This window comes from Nomascus leucogenys, chromosome 12 (assembly GCF_006542625.1).
Source record: "Nomascus leucogenys isolate Asia chromosome 12, Asia_NLE_v1, whole genome shotgun sequence".
Taxonomy (NCBI): domain Eukaryota; kingdom Metazoa; phylum Chordata; class Mammalia; order Primates; family Hylobatidae; genus Nomascus; species Nomascus leucogenys.
Genome location: NC_044392.1, coordinates 88,490,974 through 88,512,770, shown reverse-complemented (window position 1 = coordinate 88,512,770; position 21,797 = coordinate 88,490,974). Strand labels below are relative to the sequence as shown.

At 37.0% G+C, this 21,797-nt stretch overlaps 1 protein-coding gene across 1 annotated transcript in view; it reads right to left on the bottom strand.

Annotated features, from left to right (window-relative positions):
- Positions 1-21,797, bottom strand: part of COL24A1 (collagen type XXIV alpha 1 chain) — a 400,658-nt gene that overhangs the window by 30,539 nt on the left and 348,322 nt on the right. The window contains exons 49-54 of the mRNA XM_030823656.1: positions 18,452-18,559; positions 16,076-16,183; positions 15,930-15,983; positions 15,310-15,372; positions 13,027-13,080; positions 7,423-7,458 (exon numbers count right to left, since the gene is read on the bottom strand). Coding sequence (XP_030679516.1) covers positions 7,423-7,458; positions 13,027-13,080; positions 15,310-15,372; positions 15,930-15,983; positions 16,076-16,183; positions 18,452-18,559 — 423 coding nt within the window. The remainder of the gene's footprint in view (positions 1-7,422; positions 7,459-13,026; positions 13,081-15,309; positions 15,373-15,929; positions 15,984-16,075; positions 16,184-18,451; positions 18,560-21,797) is intronic.

Below are 21,797 nucleotides of genomic sequence, written 5' to 3'. Positions count from 1 at the left end.
ACCAAAAAAAATAAAAATAAAAATAAATAAATAAATAAATTAGCCCAGTGCAATGACATGCACCTGTAGTCCTAGCTATTTGAGAGGCTGAGGTGGGAGGATTGCTTGAGCCCAGGAGTTCGAGGCTCCAGTGAGCTATGGCTGCACCACTGCATGCCAGCCTCGGTGACACAGCAAGACCCTGTCAACAAAGAAAAAAAATCATTTGCCGATATCTGACACTAGGATATCATTTCTGCTGTAAGTTAAAATTTTACTTGTTAAATTTTTACTAACTGTATCCCATTATTTCCAGCAGTCCTCTCTGCATTACTTACTCTAAAATTTACTTAATTGTGTTTTAAGTGTTTCAGGTCTCATAGAAAGTAGGAAATTTTGTAAACTTTCAGGATTTATTTGCCAGTAACACAACAGTTTTGAAGTAGAGGAAGAGTAGAGAATTCTACATGCTATCTGCTAGGTTTCCTTAGGATGCCATAAAACTCTGGCTCTGTTTAGAATATATATATATATATGAATAGGGCTGGGTGCGGTGGCTCATGCCTGTAATCCCATCACTTTGGGAGGCCAAGGCGGGCAGGTCATCTGAGGCCAGGAGTTTAAGACTGGCCTGGGCAACACGGTGAAATCCTGTTTCTACAAAAAAATAGAAAAACAATTAGCTGGGTGTGGTGCTGGACGCCTGTAATCCCAGCTACTCAGGAGGCTGAGGCACGGGAATCACTTGAACCAGAAGGTGGAGGTTGCAGTGAGCTGAGATCATGCCACTGCACTCCAGCCTGGGCAACAGAACAAGACTCTGTCTCAAAAAAAAAAAAAAAAGAAAAAGAAAATATATATGAATCTAGGGACTCATTTTAAAAACAGTCCATAGGCAGGCAGACTGGGAGCAAGTATAGAACAGAAAGAAAAATAACTCTTTCATAAATGGCCATACAGAATCAGCTCTCTCAGTGGTGGAAAGGACCTACTTGGGATCAATACTAGAGTTTACAATGTTAAATTACAGAAGACATGAAGTTTTCTAATCAAGAAACCCAAATTATAACAAAGGAGTTACTTTTCATGTGTTGTATAATGAGCTGTAAACTTCTTTGCATTTTTTTAAAGTCACTGAATCATGCTTTGGTCATTTTTTTGGTTATATTTAGGTATAAAACTTGGTAAGGAGAGCACAGTTTAATAAATTCATAGTTTAATAAATTTTTCTCCATGGAAAATTTTAAAATAAGATTGAGGCCCGGTGTGATGGCTCACGCCTGTAATCCCAGCACTTTCAGAGGCCGAGGCGGGCGGATCATGAGGTCAGGAGATCAAGACCATCCTGGCTAACACAGTGAAACCTTGTCTCTACTAAAAATACAAAAAATTAGCTGGTATGGTGATGGGCACCTGTAGTCCCAGCTACTTGGGAGGCTGAGGCAGGAGAATTGCTTGAACCTGGGAGGTGGAGCTTGCAGTGGGCCGAGATTGTGCCACTGCACTCCAGCCTGGGCGACAGAGTGAGACTCCGTCTCAAAAAAAAAAAAACAAAAAAAAATCATAATAATAATAATAAGATTGATAAAGCAATTTGATAGATTGTTGTGATTCTGATCTTTGTGCAAAGACTTAAGTCTCTTATTTGTCTCAATACAATAGGTCTTAGCTAATAAAATCCATTCCAAAAATGCACCATTTACTAGTATTTTCTGAGAATGACCTCCGCGAATGTATTACATTCTGAAAGACAGTAACCAGTTAGGCGTCTTTAGCCAGTCAATTATTTAAACTGCCTCCTTAAAGAAAACAAACTGGTAGAATGTATTGAAAAATTCCCAATGAAAGTGTAAGAAATGTTACTCAGCTTTTCCATAAAACAAAGGAGAAAAGGTTTAACGGCACATTTTATGGATTATGATAATTGCAGAATGATCTCCAGGAATTAAAAGATTAACTTTATAAAGCTCCTTAAACTATAATGGAATCAAAGGAGAAGTGATTAAAAAGGTATTTAGTATCAGTTATCAGTTACTCAACAATAAAACAGAATAAACTCATAATTGTAATGTGCCAGTTAATCCTTTTTTTTTTTTTTTTTTTTTTAAACAGCAAATTTAGTTGCCTACTCTAAACGCCGCTGTGCCTATTTCCCATCTCCCTTGGGTACTGGAAGTTTGCACCTTATTTATAAAGAGAACCGTGATAACCCACAGACTAAAAACTCTAAAAAGCAAGTTAATTCAGGAAATGCTACTTTACCAGGCTAGAACTGGAAATAGTGTTTCACTTTTTAATTTTAGGGCATATTATTCCTTTATCAACTATTACCTATTACATGGCAAGTTCTGCTCTAGACACTGATAACCTGTGTACCACACAAAGTTCCTACTCTCATGAAGTTTACATTCTAGTGGAGGGGACAGGAAACAATTGCAATGAGTGCTATTATGAAGAAAACAAAACAAGATGCAATGAAAGAGAATGACCGGAAATGATGAGACAGAATGGTCTGAGAAGACTTCTTTAAGATGGTATTTGAGCAAAGACCTGAATATTGAGATAAAATTAGTCATTTGAAGAGTATATGAAAGAATTTCCTAGGTTAAAAAAAGGCATACTCCTAAGAATAGAAAGGAGGTTAGTGTAGGTGGCAGGTGGAAAATGGTGCATCAGGACACTGGAGAGACAAACGGGCCGGTTCATGTAGGGTCTTGTAAATCAAGGCAAGGAAGCTCAGATTTTATTCTAAGCGCAAGAGAAAGTCATAGGGAGGTTTTTAAAGAGGAGAATGATATAATTTGATTTATTATTTAATAATATCACTCTATTTGCTATGTAGAGAATAGATTGTAGTGGGGGAAAAGTGGAAGAAATGGCAAAAAACCAGGAGTCCAGGAGGGATATCATGATCACCTGCACAAGGATGCCAGTGAGGAAGAATGAGAGATGGATTGAGAATAGGATTTATAGCCGATGGGAATTAATCTCTAAAGAACTCTTTATGTTCTATGGCTTTGTTACTTCTTTTGTCGGGGGGGGCTTATTTATTTTTCTTTTATGTAGAATCACACATATTCAGATCTGGAAAGAACTTTATAGGTATCTCTTCTAATTCCCTACTCAGTGCAGGAATACCAGTCCAGTAACTTGGGGAGATGGTCAGTAGGCTTTGGTGAAAGGTAGTTATTACCTTGCAAAATGATCTTTTTGTGTAGTTTTCATTGTTGTAGTAGACAGCTCATTATTTACATGGAGCTGAAGTTAGCCTCAGCATTCTATTAACTTTGTCACTAAGTATTTATTGTGTTAATTATGTGTCCTATATGTGTTAATTAGGTGCTACAATAGACTGGGGACTAGGTGGTAACAACGATGGTAGGTAGGTACTAGGTGATATCTAATATATCTCATGCCTTCATGGAGCTCACTTTCTCTCAGGGAGCTGAGCACAGAAACCAAAAGTACAATTCAATAAACAAGTCTTTTAAATTTTATCCTCTAGAGTTACTCATATTGTATCTATCCTCTCTTTTATAAGATAACCTTTCAAATATTTGAAGACAACTATTATGTTCCAACACCTCAATTTTATCTAATTCATTTACCAATAATTCATTAAATATTTATTGAATGCCAACTATAAGAGAGGCACTGCCAGGTGTGAGGGACACAGCATTAAAACAAAAATCAACAGATAAAATGTCTGTGTCTTCAAGGCTACATTCTAGTGAGGAAAAATACAATAAACAACAACAACAAAAACAAATAAATATGTACTATGTCAGTTGGTAGAGACACAGGTAGAAGGAATATAAGGAGTCTCAGGAAGGTGGGGGCACTGCTATTCACACAGGCTAGTCAGGATAAGAGGACATTTAAGTACAAAACTGAAGAACACGTGCTAGGCATTGTACTAGGTCCTGAGTGCTAGGTATTATGTCCAGGGGTGGGAGTGGGGTGGGGTCAAAACATTAGCATGACTGCCCGAGAAATGTTCATTAAATCAAAATGTCAAAATCAGCAGGAGCTCTCTACCATACATAAAGGGTATGGTAGAGAAATAACAGGTGCAAAAGCCAGAAAGTGCGATGAGAGAAGAAAGAACAAGGAGAGGGATGTAATCAGGCTGCAGAATCTGGTAGAGGCTACCCATCCCAGATATTTCAACTGGTCCTACCAGGACATGGGTTCCCCAGATCCTTGCCCTTCTCTGAATGTGCATTAACGTTGTCCATGTTTTCTTTGGGGACAGCATGACTTGTACCACTACCTGCTTTATTCTGCATGCCATATTTCTATCACTACAACCTAAGATGGCAGTCCTAATCTATTGCATTTGTAATCCATCACACAGCCACTCAACTTTTTTTTACGTGAAATGCTTGTGACATTGCCATAGGTACTTCAGGCTTCTAATCCTGATGGCAACTATGTCCCAGCCACAGTACTTGGAGAGGATACTGGGGAGGCAGGCAGAGCCACACTGACATGGAACATGGGCTAATTCCAAGTCTCTCTGCTTTTCCTTTCCCTCTCTCACTCTTCCTTGGAAATATAGCTTCACTGTGTGCATATGCTCTTGCTTCTTATTACAATAAATCTGCTGAGAAAAGGTGAGGATCACATTTCTACAAATTGAACACATCGATTTAAATATCCTTTTGTGATTCTTAGGCTATCTGAAATTACACAATTTCTCTTTTTTAGCTAATTAATAAAACTGCAACTTAATTATTTTGAGTCTCAAGCATACCCTAAGATGAGAAGAAAAAATCTCAGCTCTCACTATGTAATCTCATTACCTTCTAATCAAGACTTTACTGCTATATTTAAGTTTATTCTTATGGGTCTTATGTACTTGGTTTCAATCTCCCTTGTTTTATTCCATGTCTGTCCTCTGTTTATGGTTGCTGCTTTAATAAGTTTGGCATGGGTCACATGCTAATGGAGTAGACGTTAGCTTCTCTTGCAACAACAAAAACAAAAAAATGGGTAATCATAATCATGTGAGATGAATATGTTAGTTTGCTTCAAAAAATTACTTATAATCAAATTACTTGCTTATAAATAACCTTTTTACTATCTATATGTATCCTATAACATCATGTTAAATCTATACAATAAAAAACTTATTAAAAAATAAGCTCAGCATGATCTCAGCTGGAGAAGTGGCCCCTTTACAACATATCTTCTTTAGCGTGGAAGAATTGGTATCCTAGAAATGAGGGAAGTAGTGCCAGTATAAGCTACTTTGGTCACAAAAGTGCTGTGTACCTTTTGCCCATCCTCTCATCATTGTCTCTAACTGGCTGATATGCAACTAATGATTTGCCTCTGCATTGCAGACCTCTTTGGTGCTGACTGGACATAGTAGGTATGTACCTAAAGCAACTTGGCAGTCCCTTTGTTCTGTCACTAGTGAAGAAAACCCATACCCCCATCTCCTGATGCCTGGCAAGGCAAATAAACGATTTCACACAGTGATCTGGGAAGAAGTGATTGGCGGGTTCTTAAACATGCTTAGGGTTTATCAGATTTCACTGCAATCTACCACATAGGGTTTTTATTATTATTATTATTATTGTTATATTTTAAGTTCTGAGTTACACGTGCAGAACGTGCAGTTTTGTTACACAGGTATATATGTGCCATGGTGGTTTGCTGCACCCATCCACCTGTCACCTACATTAGGTATTTCTCCTAATGTTATCCCTCCCCTAGCCCCCGACCCCTCACAGGCCCTGGTGTGTGATGTTCCCCTCCCTGTGTCCATGTGTTCTCATTGTTCAACTCCCAATTATGAGTGAGAACATGTGGTGTTTGGTTTTCTGATCTTGTGACAGTTTGCTGAGAATGATGGTTTCCAGCTTCATCTATGTCCCTGCAAAGGACATGAACTCATCCTTTTGTATGGCTGCATAGTATTCGATGGTGTATATGTGCCACATTTTCTTAATCCAGTCTATCACTGATGGACATTTGGATTGGTTCCAAGTCTTTGCTATTGTGAATAGTGCTGCAATAAACATATGTGTGCATGTGTCTTTATCATAGAATGATTTATAATTCTTTGGGTATATACCCAGTAATGGCATTGCTGGGTCAAATGGTATTTCTAGTTCTAGATCCTTGAGGAATCGCCACACTGTCTTCTACAATGGTTGAACTAATTTACATTCCCACCAACAGTGTAAAAGCGTTCCTATTTTTACACAACCTCTCCAGCATCTGTTTCCTGACTTTTTAATGATCGCCATTCTAACTGGCGTGAGATGGTATATCATTGTGGTTTTGATTTGCATTTCTCTAATGACCAGTGATGATGAGCATTTTTTCATATGTCTTTTGGCTGCATAAATGTCTTCTTTTGAGAAGTGTCTGTTCATATCCTTTGCCCATTTTTTGATGGGGTTGTTTTTTGCATAGAGGTGCTTATAGTATTCTCTGATAGTAGTTTGTATTTCTGTGGGATTGGTGGTGATATCCCCTTTATCATTTTTTTATTGCGTCTATTTGATTCTTCTCTCTTTTCTTCTTTATTAGTCTTGCTAGCGGGCTATCAATTTTGTTGATCTTTTCAAAATACCAGTTCCTGGATTCATTGATTTCTTGAAGGGTTTTTTGTGTCCCTATTTCCTTCAGTTCTGCCCTGATCTTAGTTATTTCTTGCCTTCTGCTAGCTTTTGAATGTGTTTGCTCTTGCTTCTCTAGTTCTTTTAATTGTGATGTTAGGGTGTCAATTTTGATCTTTCCTGCTTTCTCTTGTGGGCATTTAGTGCTATAAATTTCCCTCTACACACTGCTTTAAATGTGTCCCGGAGATTCTGGTACATTGTGTCTTTGTTCTCATTGGTTTCAAAGAACATCTTTATTTGTGCCTTCATTTCGTTATTTACCCAGAAGTCATTCAGGAGCAGGTTGTTCAGTTTCCATGTAGTTGTGCAGTTTTGAGTGAGATTCTGAATCCTGAGTTCTAATTTGATTGCACTGTGGTCTGAGAGACAGTTTGTTGTGATTTCTGTTCTTTTACATTTGCTGAGGAGTGTTTCACTTCCAATTATGTGGTCAATTTTAGAATAAGTGGGATGTGGTGCTGAGAAGAATGTATATTCTACTGATTTGGGGTGGAGAGTTCTGCAGATGTCTATCAGGTCCACTTGGTCCAGAGCTGAGTTCAAGTCCTGGATATCCTTGGTAATTTTCTGTCTCATTGATCTGTCTAATATTGACAGTGAGGTGTTAAAGTCTCCCATTGTTATTGCGTGAGTCTAAGTCTCTTTTACCACATCAGTTAATTCTACTCCCTGACAACTGCAATTTTATTTTTATTCTACAAGTATCAGAGACATAATAATGAATAACTCTAACAGGGTGCTTGCTTTCATGGAGCTTATAGCCTAGTTTCAGGGTTACTATAATCACAAATTTAGTTAAACTTACAGTTTCACCTCTAAAGCCCTTTTCACCTCTGGGTCCCTAAAAGAAAAAAAAAAAAGATGTTAGTTCAGTGTTATTGATAGTTACATGTTAAACGTAGCTGAGGTCATTATATGTAGAAACATGACAATTTATCTTTTTGCCTTTTCTATGGAGTAAGACCTGTTTTGGTAAATTGTATAAGTTCTAGTTTTCTTTTCCTAAATAAAGCAAACCAAACAAAAAACTTTTAGTGATTCATCATGTTGTCTGCTTTGCTGTTCCTAGTTCTAACCTTAAAGTGAGACTGAGATAATTACTTATTCATTCAATTAAGTCAAAACAGCTTATCTGACAATCATATACAAAACAATTTAAAACGGAAATTCTAAATTCAGGTTAAATTCTTCTAATATTTGTTTTTCTTAACTTTTGAAAACCCTGTTTCTGGGATGGTTTCCCTTCTCTTTCTTGCAAATTTTGATATGTTGTATACATTTCAGTGCAGTTCAAAATATTTTCTAATTTTCTTGGATACTTCCTCTTTGATCCATGGATTATTTAGAAGTGTGTGATTTAATTTTCAAGCATTTGGAGATTTTCCTATTATCTTTCTGTTATTGATTTCTAGTTTAATTCCATTGCCAAGAGAACATACCTTCTATGATCTCAGTTCTTTTACATTTAGTAAAATTTGTTTTATGGCCCATAACATCTTCTATTTTGGTGAACGTTCCATATGCACTTGAAACGAATGTAGTTTGCTGTTGCTGGGTAGACCTACTGCTTTTAAAATGTGTTAATATTTTCCTGTTCATCCTTTTGAAAATTATATATATATATATGTAAAAAATGAATAATACTATTCATCTTTTCTGTAACCTGAATTTATACCTTCATAAATATAATATGAATGCTCTTCCATGTCAATATACATTCTTTTAGATAATTAAAATATCTAATAATCTTACCTAGTATTTAATATACTATGATAATATTTTAAATTTGCTATTATTAGACTTTTTGCTAATTTTTGTCATTGTTAGTAGTGTTGTGAGAAATACCCTTACAGTCTAAAATTTTTGTTAAAGATTGTCCTCCAGAAAGTTAGTTTGAAATTACATACACACCTGCAAAAATGGAAGTGTATATTTATTCTGATCTATGTCATGTTCTTTGTTAATTTGCAAGCTAAGAATACTATCTTATCATTTATTCAACATTTATATTACTTCTGTGTTTCCCATCTTGTCTCAATTCATTTTAAACAAGGGTATTAACTGAAAAAACCTTTTTTTTTTTGAGATGGAGTCTCGCTCTGTCACCAGGCTGGAGTGCAGTGGCATGTGCTCTCAGCTCACTACAACCTTCACCTCCTGGGTCCAAGCAATTCTCCTGCCCCAGCCTCCTGAGTAGCTGGGACTACAGGAGCACACCACTAAGCTCAGATAATTTTTGTATTTTCAGTAGAGATGGGGTTTCACCATGTTGGCCAGGATGATCTCAATCTCCTGACCTCGTGATCCGCCCATCGCAGCCTCCCAAAGTGCTGAGATTACAGGAGTGAGCCACGGCGCCCAGACCTTGATTTTTAAGACATCTATCCAGCACTTAAAAAAAATAGATACACCCTTTTCCACTCCCTACCTAGTATAAACAACCTGGTATATATGTTTTCATACCTTTTTCTAATCAAATATTGACAAATACATTTCTATATGTATGAGAAATATTGCTCATGTTTTATAATATTGGGATCATATTATATACTCTTCTATGCATCTCACTTAACAATACATCATGAAATAACTGAGTCAGCCAAACTAGATATAATAAATTCTTTTAAATAATTGCATAATATTCCATGAAATGGCTAACCTATAACTTAATCATTCCTTTAGAAATGAATATTCATGTAATTTCAATTTTTTTGCAATAAAAGCAGTATTGTAAAAAAAAGTCTTTGCAAAATTTCATTAGCGTATTGGGTGCTTTTATACCTATGGGATAAATTCCTTAAAGTGGAACTGTTTTGTTAAAGAATATGTACCTATATTTATAAATTCCTTAAAGTGGAACTGTTTTGTTAAAGAATATGTACCTATATTTATAAATTCCTTAAAGTGGAACTGTTTTGTTAAAGAATATGTACCTATATTTAACAAATCTTTCCATAAAGTGTGTAATTCACATTTTTACCAGTGATCAATGAGAGTACTGTTTTCTCCTATATTCCCTTCTGAGAAGTTAAATGTAATATCTTATTTTACTTTAATTTGCATTTCTCTGACTTAAAATTAGGTGTATTTTTATTATAAAACAATAGTTGAACTTTTGGATTTGTTCTTTTTTTCTCCACTGGCTACTTTTTTGATGGAATGTTTTTCATTTTTCTATTGAACTTTCTCTCTTTTTCAAACTATAAGAGCTCTTGGTATATGTGTATGTATGTCTATCTAGACAGATAGATATACACATCTATCTATCTATCATCTATCTATCTATCTATCTATCTATCTATCTATCTATCATCTATCTATCTATCGTTACACACACATATCCATATCAACAGATAGGTAGACAATTTTTCTTTTTTTTTGCTCAGGCTGGAGTGCAGTGGCACAATCATGGCTTTCAGCCTCAACTTCCTGGGATCAAGTGGTCTTCCCATCTCAGCCTCTTGAGTAGCTGGGACTACAGGCATCTGCCACTATGCCAGGCTCATTTTTATTTTTTTTGTAGAGATGGGATCTCACTATATTGCCAAGGCTGGTCTAAACTCCTGTGCTCAAGCAATCTTCCAGCCTCAGCCTCTCAAAGTGCTGGTAATACAGGCGTGAACTACCGTGCCCAATTGAGTCTTTGTATATTAGCCTGTTATATATTGTATGCTTTGTAAATATTTTTCCCAATCGATACTAATTTTAAACTTTATTCATGGAATCTTTTTTGTATACAAAATGAAAAAAAAATTTCAAGCATTCAAATATACTTTCTGTTCTTTTATAGGTCTCCCCAATCCTTAAGCTACATGTTAGTTTTCTAGATTATTCTTCAATTTTTTTTTTTTTTGAGATGGAGTTTCACTCTTACTGCCCAGGCTGGAGTGCCATGGCATGATCTTGGCTCACTGCAACCTCTGCCTCCCAGGTTCAAGAGATTCTCCTGCCTCAGCCTCCCAGGTAGCTGGGATTACAGGCATGTATTGCCACACCTGGCTAATTTTGTATTTTTAGTAGAGATGAAGTTTCATCTTGAACTCCTGACCTCAGGTGATCTGCCCACCTCAGCCTCCCAAAGTGCTGGGATTACAAGCATGAGCCACTGCGCGTGGCCTCTTCTAAGATTTTTATTGTTTTATTTTTTACATTAAAGTCTTTAAAAGTTCATCTAGGAGTAAAATAATTTTGGCAAATGGGGTTCCAATTTGTCTTTCTTCTTTTTTTCTTTTTTAAAGAGATGGGGGTCTCACTCTGTTTGCCCAGGCTGGAGTGCAGTGGGTGCAATCAGCTTACTGTAGCCTGGAACTCCTGGGCTCAAGTAATCCTCCCATCTTAGCCTCCCAAGTAGCTAGGGCTATAGGCATGTACCACCACACACAGCTAATTTATTTTTATATGATGGGGGTCTCACTATGTTGTGCAGGTTGTGTTCCAATTTCTTATAGCAGGAGGATACTCAAAGTAATTCCATCTCTCTTCCCTGTCACTGACGTAGGAGTGAGCATCTGGCTGAATGCTAGCCAATTAGATATGAAAAAAATGTAATCGGAGACTTCTAAAAAAATTCTTATTTTTGCCATGATAGTACTTTATGTCACTTTTTTCCTTTGGATAATTATATCTGGATGTGGTTCTTGAGAAATTATAGTCATCTTGCTATAAGCCTAATTATGAAGCTAACAGTCAGGATATCAGGGTAGAGACATAGAGATATAAGAGATACATAAGAACCTGGTCTTGGATAAGATAATTGAGTCACCAAATTAACCAAATCTGAAGCCCTTCCTATAATGTGATACAATTTTCTTATTGCTGAAAGTAGTTGGGTTCAGGGTTCCTTTTATTTGCAGCCGAAGCTTCCTCAATTATATGCCATTTTTGTTATAAGTAAATTCCTATATATACTTAAGATCAAATTCTGGGCTCTAATCTGTTACAATGATCTGTTTATTTCTTTGTACTACCATATAGTTTCATTTACAAATTTCCAAGCCCGTCACCCCTCATTGGTATTTTTTTTCCCAATGTTTTCTCCAATCTCAAATGCTTATTCTTTCATAATGAACTTTTCTTCTCAGAATGGAAAAAATTGAATACGGAAAAATTGATGTACATGCTGAATATTATAAGGGTCTTTAAGAACTATCTATAAACAAAACATAGTAAGATATTTTAATTAAGTAATTTTAAAATTACATTTCCTTGACCAATTAATACATCATATTTTTGACAGAGGAGAACAATCATTCTGTAATCAGAACAGTATGTGTCCCTTAGCTTGCTGAAGAACCACTCACTAAAATATGAGAATTGTCCCACTTACAATCTTGTATAGCTCTGAGGGGCAAATGTTGAAAGTCTACAGAAATACTGAGTTATACATTTTACTTATTTTGTTTACATATTCAGTAACTTCGGTGCTTTCTTCTCTAAATTTATCAGAGAATAGTGGTACTAAACACTTGAAGCATTCTATTTTTATATTTTTAAATTGTCTGTGTCTATAAATAACTTTCAAATAATTCAAAATATTAATTCCCCAGATAGAATGAATCTTTCCTCTCTAAGTCTCAGTTTGACCCTTTCTACTGTGCTCCTTGTTTGTTTATACTATTATCAGTATTGGAAAACTTTCCCCACATCATTTGACCAATCACTGTCTCATTTTTATGTTTTATTTCATAGCCAAATCTCTTAAAGCACTGGCATATAATACCTCAGTTTCCTCTCCAGACACAGCTTGAACGGAGCGGAAAGAGCGCTGGTCTTGAAGAAACACCAGCTATGTAATTCACCAGGTCTATCACCTTGAATGACTAGATGAACCTCCATAAACCTCATCTGTCTCCTCTTCTGTTAAATGAAAATAATATCTACTGCAAAAGTTGGTTGTAAGAATTTAAGGAACATTATTATTAAATATTTTCCTCTACTTCCTTCATCACTGTTACCTGTACTTATTCTCTCAAAGACTACTGTTGACTACTCCTTTCTTGAAACACTTGCAATTCTCTCGAACGATTCTTTCCTTCCTTTATAGTGGGTACTTCCAAAAACTCAAATCTTGGATGTCTGCACATCTTTTGCTCTCTATGTTCTTTCCTTCAGAAGAAGAATTTATTTTTATTGCTCAGGTGTTCATCTCTATGTTTATGATGCTCTCCCCTTCCTGACTCAGTTCTATTTTCTTTTCTCAATTCCAATTATAAACATCTACCTACTTACTTACACTGTCTTCATTACACATATGGTCCCTAACTCCTCAGGAATCATCTTCCAGAAGAAAATGTACATCTATTTTTTCCATTTCCTTCTCAAATACCCAGGCTAATTCTTTCTAGATTATTCTAGAAATAAGATTAAAGAAAAAAAAGAGTACAAAAGACTTGTATTATGATAAACTTACAGTTCTCCCTGTTGGGCCTATTATACCTTCTCTGCCAAGGGGACCAGTGTTTCCCTGTTGAGGTAAAAGAAAAACAGTCTCACTGTTAGTGTAATTAAAAACAAAAAACAAAACTCCACAGAATCTCTTGTACAATGGTAAAAGAGCCATGTCTACATAATTATCCTTTTTAGTATAAAATCTTACAGTATTAGCATAAATTATAATAACCTTGGTTAACAGCATGTGACACCATTCTGCATATTATTAAAGTCTCCTATCAGGAGAGTTACATCTGTATAATTTCTAAAAAAACTGATGAATTAGCATTATGATTTTTATGTGGTGATAACGTCAATGATGCATTTTACATGTATGTTATATAACAAATAAAACTGCTTTATATAAAAAAGAATAGAATGATGAACTAGGTTTTGGATAAATTTCTGTGCAGATGTTGAAAGAGCAGATGTTTGGGTAACATGAAGCATGAAATAGAGAAAAAGTACAGTAAGGAACCAGACAGCAGCATATGTGACCAACTAAACTTCAGTTCTTCATCAGTAAAACAGGAATAAGAACATCTACTTCATAGGGCCATTGTGAGAATTAAATATGAAAAGTGCTTTTAAAACTTTAAGCTGTTATTTGGTTATGAAGATAACCTTGAATAAGCTGGATTTCTGGTCAATTCCTCCCAAAGTAGGACGAGAGTCTATAATTTCTCAGTGAATACAAAATGCCCATTTTAGCTTTTTCCTACAAACTTCAGCTTCCATGGTTCTCAGAAATCATGAAAATAACCAATACATTTATAGCTGAACAAATATTCAGAAAGGTCTTTAAATAATTACCATGATAATACTCCTCTTTGCATTATTTTTTGAATTAGTATTGTTTTAATTAAGACGGAGTCTTGCTGTCACCCAGGCTGGAGTGCAGTGGTGCCATCTCGGCTCACTGTAACCTTCGCCTCCTGGGTTCAGGTGAGTCTCCTGCCTCAGCCTTCCGAGTAGCTGGGATTACAGGCATGTGCCACCACGCCCAGCTAAATTTTTTATATTTTTATTAGAGATCATATTGATCAGGCTGGTCTCAAACTCCTGACCTCCAGCAATCCACCCGCCTCGGCCTCCGAAAGTGCTGGGATTACAGGTGTGAGCCACCGCATCTGGCCCTTTTTGCATTTTTTTTTATTATACTTTAAGTTTTAGGGTACATGTGCACAACGTGCAGGTTAGTTACATATGTATGATAGACTGGATTAAGAAAATGTGGCACATATACACCATGGAATACTATGCAGCCATAAAAAATGATGAGTTCATGTCCTTTGTAGGGACATGGATGAAGCTGGAAACCATCATTCTCAGCAAACTATCGCAAAGACAAAAAACCTTTTTGCATTATTGAAAACAATTTATTGTGAGAGTTAGGAAAGCGGTGTAGGATTTTGGAAGTTTGACTTTCATTTAATAGTTATTTAAGATATCTTTATCCTACATCTGAACTGCTTCCCTTCTTCCTCTCTCTGCTCTTTCTACACTTGCCCCTGCAGCTGCTATTAGTCATAGAGATGCTACTACCACAGCCAAACCATTACTTGAAGTTTTAAATTTTTTTCTTTTCAGTTTTTTTTTCAGTTTTATAGAACATCTCATCAATTAGAAAGCTTTGATTAATAAAAACTAAAATAAAACAAAACAAAAACTAAAAACAATAATCAGTAACCACTGGTGGCTTATTTGTCCTATTTATATTCTCCACAATTTGCAATTACAAGCACTCATTGCTAATTGGAGTTCTTCAGACCCCGCTTTTTGCAACTATTTAAGCGGTTCCTCATCACTCTCTTGGGATACCTGCCCCTGAGCTGGGAAAACACAGCTATTGGGAAATATTTTCAGCCTGGTCTGAAGAGCTCTGGTCATACACACGCTTCTTCCAGGTGGTGCATGGAGGTGGTCTCTGGTTGTATTAACGCTTATAACGTGAAATTGCTGTATGTTTTTGTTCCTGGCGTGAGTTAATAAATACATTATCCAGTCTTCACAGTAATTCTGATGATTCTTTTTTTTTCTTTTTTAAGTAAGACTAGGAAGTACGGGTGGTCTATGAGGTATTTTGCTCAAACTAATATATGAACTGCAAAAGATTGAATTCTGCATGTACCCTTATGAGTTTCTATCTTAAAAGTCATTTCATTAAGTTATTTACTTGAAGTACTTTACATTTAGAGCTCTTAAGCCCTACAGTAAGCAAAGAGCCACAGTTTCTGGGTAGGCAGAATGACTTTACACTTACTCTGTGTCCAACAGGACCTTTAGGACCTGATATCCCAACAATGCCAGCATCCCCTCCAGGACCCTAGACATACAATAAGAAACAAAAAGATAAAATTTGTAGCTCTATATGAACATTTTACAAAATTAGATCAATCTATCAAGAATTGCTCTTTTAAAAATGGAATATAATACTGTTGTGCATGCTGAACTATTCAGAAAGAAGTGTACTGAGGCCTAAAATTTACTTAGAAATACACCAATGAAGGGAGAGAGGGATACATAGATGGATAAGCATGATAACGCCAGCAGGGTAAAATGTTAATGGTAAAATTTAGGTAATGGGTATAGGCATTTACTGTAAAATTTTCTCAACATTGCTGTATGTTTGAAAATTTTCATAATAAACTGCTTGGGAAAGGGGATGAAAGAAAACAAAATCATATCATATACTAAAATTTCTGGGAAAATGTATAGTTACATAATTTTAAAAACAGATGTATTTGACACTCAAATATATAAATATGTACCAACTGAAATTTTACAGATTTAACAAAGCTCAAGTGAGAGACTATATTGATATTTCAACAGCTTTTTTATTTCTAGATAGCTAGAAGACTAGAAGAAAGTATGTAAACATACTTTAGGGCCTGGGAATCCTTGGAAACCTGTCAAACCTTGAACACCATATTCTCCCTGCAAAGTGAATTGACATGATAATAATTATTGTACAATGGTAGCCTGTTCTGTAGAGTAAGTGCTTGGTGAATTTCTGAGGCGGTACATACAGGCTGCCCTTTCAGGCCAGGCTCTCCACATGGTCCTTGATCACCTTGTGCTCCTCGGTGACCTCTTTTACCTTGAATTCCAGATTGACCAGGTAGCCCTTGTTCACCCTATGGGTAGAACAAAGAAAAGTGATCTTTACTTCAGAGCATATAAACATATTGGGTTTTGAATGAAACCCAAATACAGGCCCATCCTTAGGCATAATACAAGGCACTGGGGAAATCAAATTTTGCATGTTCACCAATATTTTCCACACAAGTAGTATTTAATTATAATGTACCAGAAGAGTAGCAGTGGGAAAAGGAAATTCCAGAGATTGTGGTGATGTGTGGAAAGAAGAGGGAAGGGGGAACCTATAAAACTAGGAGGATAGTAAGGCTTGAGAGGGTATAGTGAGGGTGTGGTATGTGTGGGTGTGTTTATATGTGATGGAACTTATATTTTGTTTATTTATTTATTTTTTATTAGAGATGGGGTCTTGCTCTGTTGCCCAGGCTGTAGTGCAGTGGTGTGGTCACGGCTTACTGTAGCCTTAAACTCCTGGGCTCAAGCGATCCTCCCAACTCAGTCTCCTGAGTAGCTGGGACTACAGGCACACATCATTGCACCTAGCTAATTCTTTATTTTTTGTAGAGACAGGATCTCACTATGTTGCCCAGGCTGGTCTTGAACTACTAGCCTCAAGTAATCCTCCTGCATTAGCCTCCCAAAGTGGTAGAATTACAAGTGTGAGCCATTGTGCCTGGCCAGAACTTGTATTTTGAACTGATATCATTTTTCTGTGTTTTCCCTACCATCCAGAGATGATGCAGCTATCTAATACCAGAAAAAGAGTAGTCTCCTGAAGTGTAAACCCTGGTTTTAGCCATGATTATCTTTTTAATTCCATCAATAAAAAATTTCCATTATCTGTCTCCCTAGGTTCCTTTGATATGAACTGTCTTTATCCCCTAAAAGTCACTTTAAGTACATACTTAATCAACATCATTGAATTTTTAAAAGTCAAGTCTTCTCTCATTGATTTTTATTTTTGAAATGAGAGTTGAAATATCTTTCACACCATTTCTAAAAGTAAATTTAGGAACCAGGTGGATTTTGGAGATAGGTAAATAAAAAATGATGCTTGGTAGACTTTGGCCAAAGATTCTTTAAGATTAACAAATTATCTCTCACTGTCTGGAGACAAAGCTATACAACTTTGGGGCTTGACAAATATGGATCCTTCTTATGGCAAATTCAAGCCTAAAAGGTAGGGATCTTTACTTCTTTTCCTGGCTTTAGCATTTGCTTAGCTGCTTTGGATTTTAGTACAAAGGAATATTCATGGTATAAACATTAACAGAAGACTAATATTGTAAACAGTAAGCAAGTGGGTCATGATTTTCAGTTTACCCACATGGGTCAGAAATCTGAAAATTCTTTAGAAGTGGAACCGTGAAAATCAGGTTAAGAGGTAATAATGGTAAAGGTGCCAATGTCTCAGTCTTAGGCTTTTATGGAAGAGCTTTAGATGTTGGACTAATTGCTAAGTTGTCTGGGTCAATCCTGAATGAGATATTTCTAAAAGAGGCTTCTTCTGGGCCGGGCGCAGTGGCTCACGCTTGTAATCCCAGCACTTTGGGAGGCCGAGGCGGGCGGATCACGAGGTCAGGAGATCGAGACCACGGCGAAACCCCGTCTCTACTAAAAATACAAAAAATTAGCCGGGCGTGGTGGCGGGCGCCTGTAGCCCCAGCTACTCGGAGAGGCTGAGGCAGGAGAATGGCGTGAACCCGGGAGGCGGAGCTTGCAGTGAGCCGAGATGGCGCCACTGCACTCCAGCCTGGGTGACAGAGCGAGACTCCGTCTCAAAAAAAAAAAAAAAAAAAAAAGGCTTTGTCTGGAAAGTCTATTGACATGTGACAGACTCCACACAATAAATGCAATGTAAGACTTAGTTACTGTCACATTAACTCTAAAAAACCATCTGTACGGTTATCAGATTGATTAATTGGTTGGTTAGGTTCAGAGTCAGAGGAATAGGAATTGTATTTGAGAAAGTATTTATCTGGAAGTAAATAAGATTTCTCTGTTTTGGAGGAGAAGACAGATGACAGAGAAGGAAAAAGAACCAAAATGAGTCAAAGATGTAGCATTTTTTAAAGCATCACTAGTCCCGGGTCAAAGAGTTGTTATGCCAAATTACAGGCACTGTGGCTATCATGGGAGATGGATATGTCAAAGCCACATACTTTCTCTTTTCCTAATGTGCTTTTACTGTTAGCCAAATTCTATTAAAAACTATTAATCTTACCATCCTGTGATCTCGCCAATGAATTCAGGGCCAGAAAGGATGGCCAATACTGCTCACCCATCAGAACAAAATATTAAAGTACCTTTGGGCCTTGAATTCCTGGGCTTCCTGGCAAGCCTGATGAACCCTTTACTCCTGGAGGACCTGGAGCCCCAGCAAGACCTGTTCTTCCTGGGCTGCCTCTGATGCCCTAAATAACACAGATAAGAAATGAAAACTGGGAAAGTTTCTAAAAAGTCAGTTTAGAGGCTCAATAAAATGTAGGAAGAGTTGTGTCCTGAAAGGCTTCTGTTAACATACTGCCCAGGAGTTATCCTGGGCTTCTTTCCCCAAAGAGGAAATGTTTAAATACTTTTTTAGGAACACTCACCACTCACTTGAAATTTCTATAATTTATGCAATGATCTTGGGTTTTTAAAATGAAAACACTGAAGCAATACAAAGTCCACCCGTACCTTCTTACTTATATAGCCTAGGTGTGAAGTATGTTTGTTGTGTTCTAACGTTTGTATTATACTCTGGTGTACATGACAACTCTAATAACTGATGAAAGTCTCCTTAAGAAGAAAATTCTATTCCTCAACCATACATGATTCCAGAAAATTTGCTAAAAATTGTTTAACTGGAAATAAAGTTAAGCAAGCAAGCAGTATATCCTTAAAACCAAATCCTAAATCAGGTTGGCAAACTATACTTTGCAAACTAAATTCAGCCCATCACCTGTTTTTGTAGATCTCATGAACTAAGAACAGTTTTTACATTTTTAAACATTGAAAAGAATAATACTTAAAGACATGGAAAAATTCTATGAAATTAAATTTTCAGTATATATAAAGTTTTACTGGACAGTCATGCTCATTCATTTACATATTGTTTAGGGCTGCATTTGCACAACAATAGCAGAGCTGAGTAGTTATGGTAGAGTTTTTTTTTAATTTCATTTTAAGTTTCGGGGTACATGCGCAGGATGTGCAGGCTTGTTACGTAGGTAAACGTGTGCCATGGTGATTTGCTCCAGCTATCAACCCATCACCTAGGTATTAAGCCCAGCATGCATTAGCTATTTTTCCTAATGCTCTCCCTCTCCCTCTGTCCCACCTCCACCAACAGACCCCAGTGGGTGTTGTTCCCCTCCTTGTGTCCATGTGTTCACATTGTTCAGCTCCCACTTATAAGATCATGAGATGTTTGATTTTCTGTTTCTGCATTAGTTTGCTGAAGATAATGGATTCCAGCTCCATCTATATCCCTGCAAAGGACATGATCTCATTCCTTTTTATGGCTGCATAGTATTCCATGCTGTATATGTACTACATTTTCTTTATCCAGTCTATCATTGATGGGCATTTGGGTTGATTCTATGCCTTTGCTATTGTGAATAGTGCTGCAATGAACATACGCATGCATGTATCTTTATGATAGAAGGATACATATTGCTTTGGGTATATACCCAGTAATGGGATTGCTGGGTAAAACGGTATTTCTGGTATTCCTGGACTTTGGTTCCTCAAGATCTTCGAGGAATCACCACACTGTCTTCCACAATGGTTGGACTAATTTACACTCCTACCAACAGTGTAAAAGTGTTCCCATTTCTCTGCAGCCTTGCAAGTATCTGTTGTTTCTTGACTTTTTAATAATCGCCATTCTGACCGGTGTGAGATGGTATCTCATTGTGGTTTTGATTTGCATTTCTCTAATAATCAATGATGTTGAGCTTTTTTTTGATATGTTTGTTGGCTGCATGAATGTCTTCTTTTGAGAAGTGTCTGTTCATGTCCTTTGCCCACTTTTTATTTTTTTAATTTTAATTTTATTTTATTATGTTTTTTGGAGACAGAGTCACGCTCAGTCACCCAGGCTGGAGGGCAGTGGCACGATCTCGGCTCACCGCAAGCTCTGCCTTCCGGGTTCATGCCATTTTCCTGCCTCAGCCTCCTGAGTAGCTGGGACTACAGGCACCTGCCACTATGTCCAGCTAATTTTTTTGTATTTTTAATAGAGATGCGGTTTCACCATGTTAGCCAGGATGGTCTTGATCTCCTGACCTCGTGATCCGCCCGTCTCGGCCTCCCAAAGTGCTGGGATTATAGGCGTGAGCCACTGTGCCCGGCCCTTTGCCCACTTTTTAATGAGGTTTTTTTTTTCTTGTAAACTTGCTTAAGCTCCTTGTAGATTCTGGATATTAGACATTTGTCAGATGGATAGATTGCAAAAATTTTCTCCCACTCTGTGGTTGTCTGTCTGCTCCGATGATAGTTTCTTTTGCTGTGCAGAAGCTCTTTAGTTTAAGTAGATCCCATTTGTCAAATTTTGCTTTTGTTGCAATTGCTTTTGATGTTTCGTCACTAAGTCACTGCCCAGCCTATGTCCTGAATGGTATTGCTTAGATTTTCTTCTAGGGTTTTTAGTTTTAGGTTTTACATTTAAGTCTTTAATCCATCATGAGTCAATCTTTGCATAAGATGTAAGGAAGGGGTCCAGTTTCAATTTTCTGCATATGGCTAGCCAGTTCCCCCAGCACCGTTTATTAAAGAGGGGATACTTTCCACATTGCTTGTTTTTGTCAGGTTTTTCAAAGATCAGATGGTGGTACGTGTGTGGTCTTATTTCTGAGTTCTCTATTCTGGTCCGTTGGTCTATGTGTCTGTTTTTATATCAGTACCATGCTGCTTTGGTTACTGTAGCTTTGTAGTATAGTTTGAAGTCAGGCAGAGTGATGCTTCCAGCTTTGTTCTTTTTGCTTCAGATAGTCTTGGCTATATGGACTCTTTTTTTGCTTCATATGAATTTTAAAAAATAGTTGTCTCCAATTCTGTGAAGAATGTCAATGGCAGTTTTATGGGAATAGTATTGAATCTATAAATTACTTTGGGCCGTATGGTCATTTTCACAATTTAATTCTTCCTATCCACAAGCATGGAATGTTTTTCCATTTGTGTCCTCTCTGATTTCCTTGAGCAGTGTTTTGTAGTACTCCTTGAAGAGGTCCTTTATTTCCCTTGTTAGCTATATTCCTAGGTATTTTATTCTCTTTGTAACAATTGTGAATGGGAGTTCAGTCATGATTTGGTTCTCTGCTTGTCTGCTCTTGGTGTATGGGAATGCTTGTGGTTTCTGAACATTGATTTTACATCCTGAGACTTTGCTGAAGTTGCTTCTCAGCTTAAGAAGCTTTTGGGCTGAAAAATTGGGGTTTTCTAGATACAGGATCATGTCATCTGCAGACAGACACAATTCGACTTCCTCTCTTCCTATTTGAATACCCTTTCTCTTGCCTGTTTGCCCTGGACAGAACTTCCAATACTATGTTGAATAGGAGTGATGAGAGGGGGTGTCCTTGCCTTGTGCTGGTTTTCAAGGGGAATGCTTCCAGCTTTTGCCCATTCAGTATGATATTGGCTGTGGGTTTGTCATAAAAGGCTCTT